The sequence below is a fragment of the Podarcis liolepis genome (assembly GCF_965112155.1).
Source record: "Podarcis liolepis genome assembly, chromosome: 1".
In the NCBI taxonomy this organism is placed as follows: domain Eukaryota; kingdom Metazoa; phylum Chordata; class Lepidosauria; order Squamata; family Lacertidae; genus Podarcis; species Podarcis liolepis.
Genome location: NC_139554.1, coordinates 14,444,647 through 14,461,044, shown reverse-complemented (window position 1 = coordinate 14,461,044; position 16,398 = coordinate 14,444,647). Strand labels below are relative to the sequence as shown.

The 16,398-nt window shown below is 45.2% G+C and overlaps 1 protein-coding gene across 14 annotated transcripts in view; it reads right to left on the bottom strand.

Annotated features, from left to right (window-relative positions):
- PPP1R13B (protein phosphatase 1 regulatory subunit 13B) overlaps window positions 1-9,584 on the bottom strand; it is a 65,032-nt gene extending 55,448 nt beyond the window's left edge. For 4 of the 14 annotated variants that reach the window (XM_083517184.1, XM_083517170.1, XM_083517189.1 and 1 more), the window contains exon 1: window positions 9,140-9,584. In XM_083517184.1, coding sequence (XP_083373310.1) covers window positions 9,140-9,148 — 9 coding nt within the window. In that variant the 5' untranslated portion in view covers window positions 9,149-9,584. Of the gene's footprint in view, window positions 1-8,493; window positions 8,599-8,754 lie in introns of those variants that run through there. The other 10 variants (XM_083517186.1, XM_083517177.1, XM_083517190.1 and 7 more) reach the window with 9 other exon arrangements.
- Window positions 9,585-16,398: the final 6,814 nt, after the last annotated feature.

The window sequence follows — 16,398 nt, the reverse complement described above, 5'->3', positions numbered from 1 at the left end:
AGTCTATGGAATTAGAACTGAGGTCTGGTAACCATGGAGAAGGATATTTTAAACCTAATATTTCATATATTGGTGCTACACCTCAAACTACGTTTAAGTAATTCACATACAGTAAATCTGCAGCATATAAATTCTGAATCTCCTTTTATTATTATTCTTAGATAATTAACCATAGGACACAATCACTAAAGGCTTATTTACACAAACAGGAATACTTGAAGTTATTTCAGTGATTGTTAACTCAAGATTGTTACGGTGAATCAGCAATTGTTGCATGCCAGAATAGGAGATTTTCAACTATATATGCTTCCTGAATTTCATTCACCTTTACATACCTGAGGTCATGTTGCATACCTCGTCAGTTATGCAAACTAAGAAAAGACAAAAACTTCTATATATCACTACTTCAATGTCAACTCACTTAAGTCCTTGTGTAATCCCTTGATACTATAAGCAAATTATAGAGTGAAGCAAGATAAGGGTTTGCCATCTCAGGATAAATACATGTGAATGAGTCTCAAGTGCTCTGCTCAAGTAAAAGGGGAATTATGGTCAGAAAGGCGTCATGGGATCAAACAGGAGCTTGTGATTTTGCATGCTGATGTCCATTATTATTGGCCACTGAAGCCTGCACAGTGGAAAGCTATGGGGCAGTACTATTCCCTTCAGGCTCCAGTATCGCTCCACCCCTTAGATAGTCCATTGATTTGACTTATGACCACCTAGCTATAAATGCTTCCAGATTATGATAGGATTTTATCTGGACAACAATTTAGGCTTTCTTATCTGGCTTGTTACTCTTTCTTGCATTTGGCTCCAGCCTGCTTGCATCATGCATCCTTTCCAACTGATATCTTGTCTAACTCAGTCTTTCCCAAACGTTTTTGGGCAACGGCACACCTGTTTACTGAAAAAAAATCTCGCGGCACACCACCATTAAAGCCCCGCCCCGTGACGTCAGCGCGCAGCGTCACGCCGGGAGGGACGCACAAAAGTGAAAGTTTTTTCCCTCGGCAGCTCCTCTCAGCTGCGCTCAATCCGCCTCGGAGCGCAGGAGCGATGCCTCTCTCCGGCTCTCCCTCCGCACAGGCTGAGGGAGGGAGGGAGGGGCGCGTGTGACCCGTCTCTGCTGGGAGACCAAACCCAGCGAGGCAGAGTCGCGTGGAGGCGCCCAGGCAGCGCTGCCGGCTGCGAGGAGGAGCGCCAGGCAGCAGCAGGAGGCGCGGCCTCTCCTCGCCGCCGCCGCCCCGCCTCTCGCCGCCCGACTCGCCCGCCTCCCTCCAGGCATCTCGCGGCACACGAGGCAACGTCTCACGGCACACTCGTGTGCCGCGGAACACCGGTTGGGAAACACTGGTCTAACTACCTAGTTTGGACAACCCCTTTTTGTGCAATGCCCTGAAGCTCAGATCAAAGGCTCTTTGCCTAACAATGCTAACTCCAGAGCCTGGACATAATTAAGTTTAGTTCTATATTCGCTCTCTACACCAGGCTTCCTCAAGCTTGGCCCTTCAGATGTTTTTGGCCTACAACTCCCATGATCCCTAGCTAGCAGGACCAGTGGTCAGGGATGATGGAAACTGTAGTCTCAAAACATCTGGAGGGCAGAGTTTGAGGAAGCCTGCTATACACCCACGATAGAAGGGATCCCTAATTTATGTTATGAACAGGTGCCTTAATTAAGCCAAAGATTCATGCATTTGTAATTACACCCATCATTAGCCATTTCCAGTTTGTGCACCTACTTTTGCCTTCTGACAGCTAATTAGTCACTTCCACTCTTACTCCAAAAATGTATTATATAATTTTATTGTTTAAGTTTCTTTTTGACCCATATGTGATGAAAAGCAGGGTATAATTTTTAATAAATAAATAATAAATAAATAATCTAGCTACCCTTATGCTCTTATGAGATGGGGTTACTTTCAGAACCATGAAGTAAATTGTAGAACTGAATAGGTAACTCCCATTACTTTATTCTGAAGTGCCTAACTAACTGGACAGGTAAGAAACTTTGGGCTTAGTCTTGCTACCTTTGAAACAGTTCGTGAAATATTTATTTATAGGCAACTAAGGTATGTCTGGTTGCACAAGCAAAACACTTTACCTTTATTTCTTATAGACAGACAGTTATGCTTCAATGACTGAAGATATCACAAAAAGATTCCTAAGACTGTGTAACTCCATGTATGACTCGTGGAAAGCATTGCTGCTAACCCATTCTTTTTTTCCCGGAAGAAGACTGAAAATGTATTAAAATGCCACTGCATATGTGAAAAAATATGCCTCATATGCACATGCAAGTGTCTATTTTCTCCCCCTCCTCTTGGACCTGCCAATTTCCCCCTGGTAGTGTCCCCACCACTATACTCATGTGACAAGCACAGGGTTAGACAAGCACATGGGTTAGAAAATGAAATGTAGTCACCCTTGAAATGTTTAGTTCCACTCTAGTTTGCATTAGTTACCATGAATATCAGTGCTGACCCACACTTAACTGTGGTTAAAGCTGGTAAGGGACAGGTATTTGGGAAGGAAGCCTGCTTCCAATCTACTAACAAGGCTTAAGACGTTGGTAGTACAGTGGTACCTCGGGTTAAGTACTTAATTCGTTCCGGAGGTCCATTCTGAATCTGAAACTGTTCTTAACCTGAAGCGCCACTTTAGTAATAGGGCCTCAAACTGCCGCCGCACCGCTGGAGCATGATTTCTGTTCTCATCCTGAAGCAAAGTTCTTAACCTGAGGTAATATTTCTGGGTTAGCAGAGTCTGTAACCTGAAGCGTATGTAACCTGAAGCGTATGCAACCCGAGGTACCACTGTATTACATCTTCACTGGCCCCATCTCACTCTCTGCCTCATGAATACAGGTCTCTGTCTTGCTTTCGTATTTTTATTATGTAATAAATTAATATCCAAGCTTTTAGAAAGCTTCTCAAAGGCAGAAAAAATAGGATAATACAGTATAAAATAAACTTAACAGTAATACATAAAATATTCTAAACCCACAGAAAAATCAGTACCTTTCTTTAAAAAAAATATTTCAAAAAGTAAGCTGCCGCCTACAACTACAAATGGCAAAAAGGGTTAAATTATTTGAAAGCCCCAAAATAGAAGCATTACATGCTGTCTTGTATCTCCAGAGTCTAATCCAATTATGCCTACAACACTCCTCCTTGGATCCTCTTTAAGATAGTTATAAATTGCAGACTTGAGGAGCAACTATACCACTCCCAACTTACACATACACACACACTGTTTAATATTGTGTCTGACAAAGAGCTCTGCAGAACTTGAAAGCTGGCTCATTATTTTTTGCCATTTTAGTTGGTCCTAATAAAAGTGTCACCCTGCTGTAGATTTAGGCTTACTAGGTATTTGCATAATTACAACCCCAGAATCTTGGATACCTGAATCCATGTTTTGGTAGGGCAAAATACATAGTATACTGCCTAATAGGCAATACTGCCCCAAAGCATAAATCAATTACCATCCACAGAATATGGCTGATAAAAAATATGTCAGGCCTCTTGAAGGAATACTCATTCACACCTTCCCTTAGCAATTACCGTACTTTTATTGTCCTGCCACTCTTACAGTCAAAGGGGTCATTTTAAAAAAGTAATAGCTCAGAAATATTACTTATCTTACTGCAACAAATTTGTTTAGACTTATATTATGCCACTGTTTCTAACATTTTTGTACCTTGTAATTCTTTTTCTCAACCCCCTCAGTTCAAAAAGCACTGTTTCTGACTAACGTGTTTGTGTCTTTTATTTTTACCAGTCTTGTAATTCTCCCCCCACCCCCAACCCTCTCAGTTCAAAAGGAAGTCAGTTCACTGCCTTCTATTACGGGTGTGTATTCAATTTGAAACCCATTATATTAATGCCTTCCAAATCTTCTCTAGCTTGTGAACATTCTTGTTAAAATATGGACCTCAAAACTAAAGACTGTTTTCAAGGGCATCCCCTAGAACCAAGTAGGTTAGAATAATAGATTTTAGGGTTTCCCAAGAGTTGGGTAAAATAGCAATGCAAACTTAATCCAAAATAGTATTGCTTCTGCTTTCTACTCAACGTATGGGAAAATGGCTGAGACTGTCAATAGCAATTTTATTTTAACAACAAAAAACGATTTCCAAAAGTTTCTCATGAACACCACCATATTATATTGGAAAGGCCAAAAGAATTACATTTAGTGCTCTGAAATTCAACAGGTACTGTTATAGCAAGAACATAAAAAGAGCCCTGCTAGTTCATCTAGCCCAGCATCCTGTTCCCACAGAAGCCATGCAGAAGCCTTTGGGAAGTTATTCACAAGCAGGACATGAATGCAACAGTGCTTGCCCACTTATGCTCCCTAGCAACTGGTAGTAAACAAACTTACTGCAGTGATCACATGATCAAGTCCTTGATATGTTTTGCCTACAGTTGCAAAATTCTATTTTGATTTAAGATACTGTAATATCAAATTCAAGACAGTATATTGGACAACATGGCACCAACTCAATGGTTCCATTTGTTTAGGATCTTATCTTATATAATAATAATAATAATAATAATAATAATAATAATAATAATAATAATAATAATTTATTATTTATACCCTGCCCATCTGGCTGAGTTTCCCCAGCCACTCTGGGTGGCTCCCAATAGAGTATTAAAAACAATACAGCATTAAATATTAAAAACTTCCCTAAACAGGGCTGCCTTCAGATGTCTTTTAAAGATAGGATAGCTGCTTATTTCCTTCACATCTGAAGGGCAGGGCGGGCGCCACTACCGAGAAGGTCCTCTGCCTGATTCCCTGTAACCTCACTTCTCGCAGTGAGGGAACCGCCAGAAGGCCCTCGGTGCTGGATCTCAGTGTCCGGACTGAATGATGAGGGTGGAGACGCTCCTTCAGGTATACAGGATCTTGCCCTAAAATAAGCTGATGCTACCTTAGAGGGTCTTTCCCACACATAAGAGGAGAAGCAATGAGACAGAGGAGTGAGGAGTGATGGATTGTGAAGGGGAAATGAGCAAAAACAGAGATAATAAAAGAGAATGGGGAAGGAAGGCACTGTGGATTTGTGGATTCTATACAGAGTTCCAACAGCTCTCCTTTGTCACAATCTAGCATGACAAAAATGTAATGCTGGGGCATGACGAACACAGAGAAGTGTTTTTTAAAAAATACATGTATATGCATACATAAAAAAACAATTATTTACTCTATTAGGATGCCTGTCAACATAACCAGTGGGTGCATGTCCAGTGCGGAGTCTTTTGGAGAATAGTGCCAAAGGTGCTGGTTTCCCCAACACCAGTTCTTTGTTTTTCTGTAATAGGAACAAACCCTTTATTTTCTCCATTTAAGCAAATGGAAAGCATTCACCGTCCTACTGGATGTAAACTACAGTAATATTGCCCCTCTCCTGACAACTCCAGTGTTTGTGCCCAGAGGCAGGTCTTCCCTACTCAGCAGTGTCTCCAATTGCAGACTCTTCAGTTCCTCCCACAAGTCTACTGATCACAACCCCACCCTGCATCAGCATAACTCCACCTTCTAGATTCCATTCTTGGCATGCTGCTAGAGTAGCAATTGACAATTATATTTCATCTACCATATATGCTAAAAAAAAATTAAAAATCAATAAAGCACAACTACAAGGACCTCACCAATATAGTTCTGATCAATTTTACCAATATCACTTCAAAACAGTATTCTACAAAATTACATTTATTTCTTTGGGTTTAGCCATATATTGTTTTTTAGAGCTCCAATGCTTTCCAACATGGCCACAGTCACAGCATAGGTGAGAAAGGACTGGGACAGAATTGGACTTTTGATTTAACTGAGCTCCCTGCTTCTGAAAATCTCATACCCATCACAGCTCCTGTTAAGGTTTTCATTTCATTAAACATTTTTATTACATTTATATACCACCTTTATCTTCCAAGTGAGCTTTAGCTCCCAAGGTGATGTACATGGTTCTCATCCTCTCCATTTCATCCACACAACAGCCCTATGAGGTAGGTTAGGCTAAGAGATGGTGACTGGTCCAAGGTCACCCGGTGAGCTTCATGGCTGAGTGGGAATTTGAACCCTGGTCTCCTACATCATAGTCCATCACTCAAACCATTACACCACATTGGCTCTCAAACATCACAGTTCTGCTCCTGCCAGGCTCTTCCAGTTTCCTGTCCCACTCAGTGTGAATCCTCCAGTCTTAAAATCTGTAAGGGCAAGGAACTGGGAAAATGCTGCAATTGAGGGTGGTGGGAAAGACTAAGCTAGAGAAAGCTACAGCTGGCCAGACTGCTGGTAGTAAACCAGCTTTGAAAGGAAAAGCTGCTCCACCACACTGAAATGAGTCTGTGGGTCTGTGATGCAATAGTAGGAGAGGGGAGGTACAGTTCAACCCTTTAATCCTCCCACCCCACCCAGTAATGCAGCAATGCAAATGTCTGTGTGGTACAACACAACTTTGAGGGGGCTCCTAAGTGCATATGTGTATTACCCCTAACAACTGCAATACCCAATGATACTGGCCTTTTTATTACAGAACATAAATGTACGCACTTAATAAAGCTTAGCCACCGTGGCTTGAGTAGGATTAAATTATTTTAAGTGGTTTGTGGATAGCTGCCATAGGCTCAAAGCTGCTGTGGTCAATTCAAAGTAACTCTGCTTGTACTGAGCTCCTCATTCACAACGCGAGGTATCAGACAATTGGACATACTTCTATATATATGCAATTTATGCTGAAGCCAAGAACAGGAGCATCCTGGTGCTGAAGGTCAGGACTCAGAGTCACTATAAGTATTTTACTCTTTCTATGCATAATCTTCTGCATTATGACAGATACAAAATCAAACAAAAATCAAGAAAATCACTTTACTACTTCATGCCATGGAAGGAAAACAAATCCTGTTTCATTTATTTATTTAATTTACTTAATATTCCACTCTTCCTCCCAAAGGACCCCTGGGTGGTATCTAGTACTGTAACTGGAAATGCAGTAATTGTATGTAACTGTAATGTAACTGGAAATGCAGTAATTGTATGAAGTAATTGTATCAGATTTACAGAGGGATCATTGCTACTAAAATGTTTCTGAAAGGTGCATGAAGTAACATTCAAAAGTCATTGCTGTTACTGCAGTCTCATATGACAAAAAAAGAATATTTAATATAAGAATAAAATGAATACAAAATATAGGCACTAATGAATCACTAGCTTAAAACAAAAGGCAAAATAATAACAGAAACAGTGTTTTAAGAGTTATGCATTAAAATACATACAATCCAGAGACAGAAAATGCAAGCCATGTTTCAGGTTGCATGCTATGCCTGTAAAACTGACTGTGCCTGTTTTACAGCTCCCTCCTAACAACATATACAATCATCTTAAATTCATAAGTTACAGCCTTGACAAAGGCTATTACATGAGCATACTAGAAGAACTACACACACTATCGTGGTTTACATCTCATGGGATGAAATCCCCAGAACACCGATACTGGAATATGGCGAGTAAGTCATGGGAGATACTCTTCCAAAGGAACTGCTTAATGGACTGCAGCTAAAGTCAGTAAGATTACATGCATGTATATGTGTTCCACTTCAGAGGCCTAGATCATAAGCAAATTCTGTAAATCCATTCATTCCAGTGACACTCTTTTTGCCAATTTTAACAGACTGTTTTTTTTTAAGATTTCCAACAAAGGGGAGAGAATGTGTATTTGTCTTACAATGTATGACAAAAGGGGCATTTTAAGCCACACATTACCACTGCAACAGACAAACCCCCTTGATACTACTTCCTGTGTTCTTCTCAGCATGAAGAAATAATAATAATAAATCCTAATTCATTGCTTACTCTTTCCTATTTTCTCATATCCAAGCATTATCTCACTTCCATATGATTAAGGGTGGGAATCTCTGCAGTATTTAGTTTTAGGAGGGTGAATTATTTTGGAATTTCCGTTTTAGAAGATTTCCTCCAAGTTTCCTTTTCTTTAAACGCTGGGGAGCAATTGAGGCAAAATAATCTTCCGAATCGAACAAATGAATAATTCACTAATCAACATTAAGAGCTAGCTATAAATAAACCACATATTATTATGAAGCATTTCACCAAGGAATCGAAATAAATTTACAACAAAGCGGGCCATCGGAGAAACAACGATTTTAAAATAAAATATCCTGCCATTGCAATAAAAGTCAGAGCAACAAAGCAAGCCTATATTCACTGATGCTGAGATGAGTAGTGGAAAACGCAAGCCGCAACTATAGATGCATATGGGGGGGGGGGGCAGATCGCACATTTTTAATAAAGAAATAGCAGTGATGCAAAGAAGGGTTAACAGGGAACTCCGCAGCCCGGCCTTATGCATCTTTCCTTGGAAATAATCAAACCCGACTGTATTCGGTGGGGCTTTACTCAAAAGCAAGCGGGGAAGAAAACTAAGGCGCAGGTATTCCGAGTCCCAGTGGGTCTTACACACAAGTGCGCATCGGATTGCAGCCTGTTCGTGCTCTTTTTATTCCCTTCTATCCTCCAGCTACCTCTAGGTGCTTCTGCGGTGCCCATTCAGAGGCAGCAGGAGCTGACACAAAACAATGCCCGACCCATAAGGCCAGGAAGCAAACACACCTCGCAGTTCTTTCGCCTGGATTACCCCCCCCCCATTCCTCCTCCATCAACAACAATGACAGCGTCAATCAACCCACAAAAGGGCGACCAAAAAAAACACAAATCAACCTTCCTGTCCTTATTTTAAACAGCGCCATAATCATCACGGATTAGGCTTTTTCGTTTCCCCCTTTACAGTTTAAATCCTCCTCTCAGCCTGGCTCCGATCGCGAAAAGAGGGGTTGACAGGATCCCTCCCTGGCGTGCGTTTTGTACCGTTTCCTGGGATAGGCGAGGGAGGAAGGGAGCCGTTCCTGAGATCTCCCCGCTCGGGATCGAAGGAAAGGCGAGGAGGCGGGAGCACACGAGGTGGTTTTTTTCCTTTTACTCGAGAGCCGCCTGCCTTTGGCCGCCCTTTCCGCCGGGACAGACAGACAGACAGACGGGAGGATTATCCCGCCCGAGAGAGGAAGAGAAGCCCGCCCGCCTCCCTCACAGCCCCGCCGCCGCTCACCGGCATCATCTCCGGCGCCGCCGCTGAGGCCCGAGCCGAGACTCCGCTCTGAGGGAAAGGGGCGAAGCGGGCGCGCGGCGGTGGGGAGGCGCGGACGAGGCCTGCTGCCGGCTGCACTGCCCACCCGGGCCGGACGGAGGGCCAGCCTTCTTCGGGGGGCTCCTTTTCTCCTCAGTCGTCGCAGCGGCGGCGGCGGCTTCCCTTCCCGTCGCCGTCGGAATCCAAGCCGCGGCCTCCTCCGCGTCTGCCGCCGCCGCTGCTGCCGCCGCCTCTTTTTCTCCTCAGGTTTTTTCTCCCTCCCCCTCCCTCAGTCTCCACACTCACACACACAGAATTCCGGCCCTGCTCCACCCCGGGAAGGGTTAATGGCGGCGGATCCCCATTGGCCGAGGCGGGAGCGAAAAGGGGGCGGGGCTGGCCGTGGTGCGGCGCGTCGCAGGACGGCGGGCGGGGGAGAGGAGGAGGAGGGATGGAATGCGAGCGGGGCGGGTGCGCGCCTGCCTGCCTGGATTTGGTCTCCACGTGACGCGCGGGGGAGCAAATGCAAGCGATCGGGGTCCCCCCCTCCAATTTGTTCTTCACCGTCGCTTTCCAGACCCACCCCGCCGGGCACACTCACCTGTTAGGGCCTCTTGCTGGCAGCTGGGCAGTAAGAAGAAGAAGCCCTGCTTTGTGAACAGTGTTTTCTAGAATGAAATTATTATGGGGATTAGCTAATCATTCTACGTGATTTGTGTTGTGTTTGTGACACTCTACAGTGGGACCTCGGGTTACATACGCTTCAGGTTACAGACGCTTCAGGTTACACACTCCGCTAACCCAGAAATAGTGCTTCAGGTCAAGAACTTTGCTTCAGGATGAGAACAGAAATTGCACAGCGGCAGCGGGAGGCCCCATTAGCTAAAGTGCTTCAGGTTAAGAACAGTTTCAGGTTAAGTACAGACCTCCGGAACGAAGTACGTAATCCGAGGTACCACTGTATAGTGTTCAGTCTTGTTACTGTTGTTGATTGCATAGGAGCCAACTCCTAGGGGCCCAGGCCCCTTCGCACCCCACATCTAATAATAGAGCTCTCCCCCAAGTCGATGGGCATTGCCATTCAGGTTCTCTGTGGGTGTCACACATAGCTGTCAACGTCTCCCTTTTTTAAAGGGAAATTCCCTTATTCCGAATAGGATTCCTCGCAAGAAAAGGGAAAAGTTGACAGCTATGGTGTCACGTCATGTGATCGATTTTGCACCCTTGGTAGTCCGCTTTGGCATTCGTTTGAATGAAAAGCAGCGCACACGTATAATAAATCGAATCAATCCAATGTGGGGCCCATCCAGCCCAGCACACCACAGGGGCCCAAACAGCCGCCTGGGGGAAAGGCAGGATTGGAGCGCAAGGGCAGATCTCCCGTGTTTTGTGGCAACTGGTGTTCGGAAGCATTGCTGTGGTGGGCAGAGCATAGCCATTGGGGCCATTGATAGCCTTCTTATCCATGTTGAATTTTTTGGGAGTTGGTGCATTTGTTTTCCCTGGTGGAATGTGTGGCTTTGCGTGGGTAGAGAGACATCTTTCTACTCCCCTCTCCCCCAGTTTGTGGACAGTGGCGTAGCGTGGGGGTGCAGGGGGGGCCGGGCGCAACATCTGGGGGTTAGGGTTAGGGGGCGCAAATCCACGGGTTAGGGGGCGCAAATTCACAGGTTAGGGGGCACAAATTACTTGCCTTGCCCCGGGTGCTGACAACCCACGCTACGCCACTGTTTGTGGATGTTGCAATAAAACTTCTAGGACATTCGCAAACCTAAGCAGGGTCCAGCACAGGTTCACTTGCTTCACATCCTCCCTGAATGTTTTTGCCTGCCTGCAATGTGTCCTTGAACTCTGCTCATGCCTCTTGCTTGCCTGCAAGGATAGAAGGGCGTGTTATGTGTGTAGAATTTAGTCCACTGCACAAAGGTAGTGTTTACATATATTGCTGCAGCCACTTTTGCCTCTGGCCATGCCTCCCTGCCCCCTGCATGTTACCCAGAAAGGGAAAAGTTTTCCCACCCCTACCACTCGCCTCAATGCCTCCTGTTTTAGATAAATCATAGCCCCTTGCAACTCAAAAAAGAAGGCCAGTCACCTCTGCCCTTCTGTTCTGCCTTCACCTGTTCTGCCTTTTGAATTGGGCCAGATCTGCCCATGTAAGGATAGTCAAAGCCTGAAATCCGGTAGAGAAAATTTATCTACATACATTTATTATTTTGGATTGCTTTTTCTTGTGCTTTCTGCAAATCAGTTGCTTCATGATCCATCTAGAATCCTAAAACGCGCCCCACATACACACATACACACAAAACCCACTCGGTTCAATGGGTCTCGTTCTTGTTTTGACTTCATTTAGGATTCTTGTATGGAAGTAAACCCCATTGAGATCTGCAGGGCTTTATTCTGAATAAACATAATTAGAATCAGATACATACTTCCTCTGCAGTTCTTCCTTATTTCTCCCAACCCTGATGTATCAAAGGCTTGTCTGTGTTTCCGCTGTGGTTTCCTCCTTCCGTTGCATAGCATAATTTGCTTATTTTCATAGACCTTGATTTTGGCAGTGGTTGATAGAAAGCCTAAACTTTAGAAGTGGATTATGTGGTGGTGCAGGAAACCGCATATGAGCAGCTGAGTGATAGAGCCCGAGCTGGCTGGGAGTTTGGCAGCATATGAAACCTTTGAGGAGCCTTCATAACGCTCAAGGACATTGTTTAAGACATTGTTTAGGGAGGGGGATTTCTTGTGTCCCACATTGCAGGTTACACCTTATTCTTTAGGAGAAAGAAATCTGTTTATGGTTGTGTATAGAATGAACTAGAACACATGCTCCAAAGTAGAAGAGGTCCAGGGGCCAAATCTAAGCCTGAAAATGCCTCATATTTGCTGCAGAAATGATCATTATCTGAGGACCCTCTCAGACAATATTATTGTCGTATTGTCAGCTTTCTTCCAAGCTGCAACAAACAAAGGCTCTTTAACCCGTCTGCTGTGATGTGAGCAGCGAGAGAGGAGTTGATAGAGCCCTTTGGCCCTTCTTATGGTATGGCGTGGTTTATTTGCATACCACTTTTTGGCCCCAATACCACTTTGGGTCACTAAAGCTGCTCACTCATAAGCCAAGATACAGGAAAACTGAACTGTCAGGCCCAGCTGCATTGGGCCCTCCCTCCGGTGGTCTTCTCCCACTGTGTGACATCACACACACACACTGGGCTCCCCCAAAGTTAGGGGGAACCCGGCGGGTGTGTTCACAGGTGTGGCCCAAAGGAAAGCAGAGAAATACTTTTCGTAACAGCTGGGTTGCAGGAGTTACTGGAAGGAGGTGTACAAGGCACCATCCAACTGTCTTAGGGACTCCACTCCGGATTTGTGTAGGGTTTACTCCTGAGCCTTTTCTTCTCCCCAAGATATCCTGCAAGGCAGAGGAGGTTTAGGATCAGAGTTTTCCTTCTCCTAGATCAGGGGTCTGCAACCCGCGGCTCCGGAGCCGCATGTGGCTCTTTTACACCTTTGCCGCGGCTCCAGAGCGAATACTAGCGAGGGGAGGAGGCGTATTGTGCGCCCCGACACTCCCCACTGTGGCGGGCGCTGTACTGGCTGTGACGTCGCATGGGGGCAGTGCGTGCGTTAGTCACGCACTGTCCTGACGTCACCTTCCCGCCCGCCCGCTCGCTACATTGTAAGGGGCATGTACTCTGGTCACTGTTTTGAAGGGGAGTGAAGAACACACACACACACAAAAAGGTAACTTGTTAATTTAATGTTTATTTCTATGAGGAGGAGTAATTCTGAGGGGTCAAACGAAGAAATAATTAAAAAAGTGACAAAAAAATTATTTTTATAATGACGAGTTTTGCGGCTCCCAGCTTTTTTTTCTTCGGAAACGGGTCCAAGTGGCTCTTTTTGTCTTAAAGGTTGCAGACCCCTGTCCTAGATGGGCTACCTTCCCAGGTTGACAAGCCTCATCTGCCCCTCGCTTCCATCTACAGCACATGCAGAAAGCACCTTTTTGACCCTTCGACCCACTATTGGTCTCATCCACTTAATCCACCGAAGCCTATCTTCACATGCAGGGAAGTCCCTCACTCACTGAGGGTTTGAGACCCACTGGCTACCCTCACCTGGTTTAGCTGGCAAGTTGAAGCCATTTCCCAGGGTGTGGCATCCTGACAGCTCCTCATTATTACTATTTATAATGGCTAGGCAGTGCTCAAAATATTTTAGCGGGTGGGGAAATATTTCCCTTGTGCTGGCTGTCTCCTGCTGCTTTTCCTAGTGAAATAGAGCGTGGTTAAAAATATTTTTTTAAAACACACACACATTTTCCTTGCGCTTTCTCTCTTTTGCTGCTTTTCCTGGCGAGCTAGAGAATGGTGGTTTAAAAATAGGGTTGCTGGAGCAAAGAAGTTCTTCCTTTTCCTCCTCACCCCCTCCTTATTCCCTATGGGCAGCAGACAAAAGCCATTTTTGCAAAGGGCTCTCCCAGCGCTGTCAGGCTCTTGCGCTGACTCGAGGCATGCATGGAATGCTGAGAGCGGAGACCACGCCCCTTTCCCCGGGTTTCCTGTCGCCGCGTTTCCCCGCACTACGAAAAGCAGCAGGGAGGGCCCCCGGCCAGCCCTTCCGCCCGGCGCTCCCTGAAGGCGAGGTTATGGGGAGGTGGCGAGAATGCTGCGCAGGCTGCCTGGAGGACAATATAAAAAAAGCAAAGCGAAAGCTTTTATAGGGATCAAGTACGCGGCGTTAACCTAAGGTCGGTCTCTAACACGGGGGAGGGGGGGAAGGGGTTGTCGGTCTCCTTTTTTTACAGAGGGGGGCTTTTGATTCACAAGCACTGAATTGCAAAAAATAAAAAAAATAAAGATTTGAAAATAAAACAAGTCTTCTTTAGGGAAGTTTTTAATGTCTGATGTTTTATGGTATTTTTAATATTTGGTTGGAAGCCGCCCACAGTGGCTGGGGAAACATGGGTGGGGTATAAATTATTATTATTATTATTATTATTATTATTATTATTATTATTAATTTCGTATTTTAAATAATAATAACCAATCTGAAATGTTTTTCTGTGACAATAAGCAGACATCCTGCGGGGTAACTTTAAATGGATTGATAGCTCAGTCGGTAAGAGCATGGTGCTGATAACACCAAGGTTGCCGGTTCAATCCCCGTATGGGACAGCTGCATATTTCAGGGGGTTGGACTAGATGTTCCTCAGGGTCCCTTCCAGCTCTACAATTCTGTGGTTCTGTGACACACTTAGGCTGTGTACACACCATACATTTAAAGCAAGTGGCTTCTCTCAGAGAATCCCGGGAACTGTAGTTTTCACCCCTCAACGTAGGAGCCAACTCCTAGGGACCCCATAAAATATCTGAGGAGACCGGTCCCTCCAAAGTTGATGGGCATTGCCATTCAAACGCTGTGTCTTGTGATCGGTTTTGTGGGGTCAAACTTGCCTTCTCTCTCCCCCCCCCCCCGTATTTTATTCAGGTTGGCACCCCTGCCCCTCACAGAGCTCCAGTTCCCAACACAATTCACAAACTGCAGTTCCCGGGATTCTTTGGAGGAAATAATGTGCTGGAAACATACATTGTACTGTCCTGGCTCCCATTTTCATGCTGCATGTATCTTCCAGCAGTTTTAATCACTTCCTAGCATTGCTGGAGTTTTAAGAGGTAAAGCTTTTCCCAACATAGAATCACAAAATTGCAGAATTGGAAGGTACCCCAAGAGCCATCTAGTCCACCCCCCTGCAATGCAGGAATCTCAACTAAAGCATCCATCACAGATGACCACCCAACCTCTGCTTCAAAACCTCCAAGGAAGGAGAGTCCACAACCTCCCAAGGGAGTCCATTCCACTGTCAAACAACCCTTACTGTCAGAAAGTTCTTCCTGATGTTTCCTCAGGATCTTCTTTCTTGTAACTTGAAGCCTTTGGTTTGTGTCCTACCCTCCAGAGGAGCAGAAAACAAGCTTGCTCCATCTTCCATGTGATAGCCCTTGAGATATTTTTTTCCCAGGAACTTGCATTTATTTACATGCACGAAAAAAGCAACCCAATACTATATTCAGAGCATCTCCTTCCCCCAACAGAAAAATAAGGGTGCTGGGCTTTCCACAGGAACATATCCCACCCCAACCCCTCACCCACAAGGCTTGCTTCTCAAAGCTCCATTGACACAAACCAGCTCATGTCTCCTCTTCGCTCATCAACATGTTGGGTATCCCTTTAGTTATGGGAAACTCACGCCCAGTATCTGGGCATTTCAGCACACCTTCCACCACTTCCACCTTCATCAGCACATGATGGACTTTTTGAAGGAAATCCTCATTGCTCTCAAAGTCAGGGATGGGCTCAGGGGACAGATCTGATCAGTGACCCAAACTCTCTGCTGCCTCTACCAAAGCTGCTCGTTCCACTTTGGGTACAATCCGCGCTGTGAGCTCTGGGTTGAAATCTACATTGTTCACCTTCACTTCTGTGGCCTGGATACAAAGGGGGAATCCTCCATCGGGCCTCACTCCTCGCACATGGGAAGTGAACATGTTGTGCGTCAAGAGCTTCATGTTTTCAGGACAGCGGCCACCAAAGCAAGCGAAGGTAACATGTCAGCCCTTGAGATATTTGAACTACCTTAGGTGAGGTGCCAATGACAAACCTAGGCAGCATCTTAAAAAGCAGAGACATCACCTTGCCAACAAAGGTCCGTATAGTAAAAGCTATGGTTTTCCCAGTAGTGATGTATGGAAGTGAGAGCTGGACCATAAAGAAGGCTGATCGCCAAAGAATTGATGCTTTTGAATTATGGTGCTGGAGGAGACTCTTGAGAGCCCCATGGACTGCAAGAAGATCAAACCTATCCATTCTTAAGGAAATCAGCCCTGAGTGCTCACTGGAAGGACAGATCCTGAAGCTGAGGCTCCAATACTTTGGCCACCTCATGAGAAGAGAAGACTCCCTGGAAAAGACTCTGATGTTGGGTAAAATTGAGGGCACAAGGAGAAGGGAACGACAGAGGACGAGATGGTTGGACAGTGTTCTCGAAGCTACCAGCATGAGTTTGACTAAATTGCGGGAGGCAGTGGAAGACAGGAGTGCCTGGCGTGCTCTGGTCCATGGGGTCACGAAGAGTCGGACATGACTAAACGACTAAACAACAACAACAACAAAGGTGAGGAGCAACACCTCACCAAGTTCTCCCCCCCCCAAGCCCTTTTGATCGCTAAGTCTTC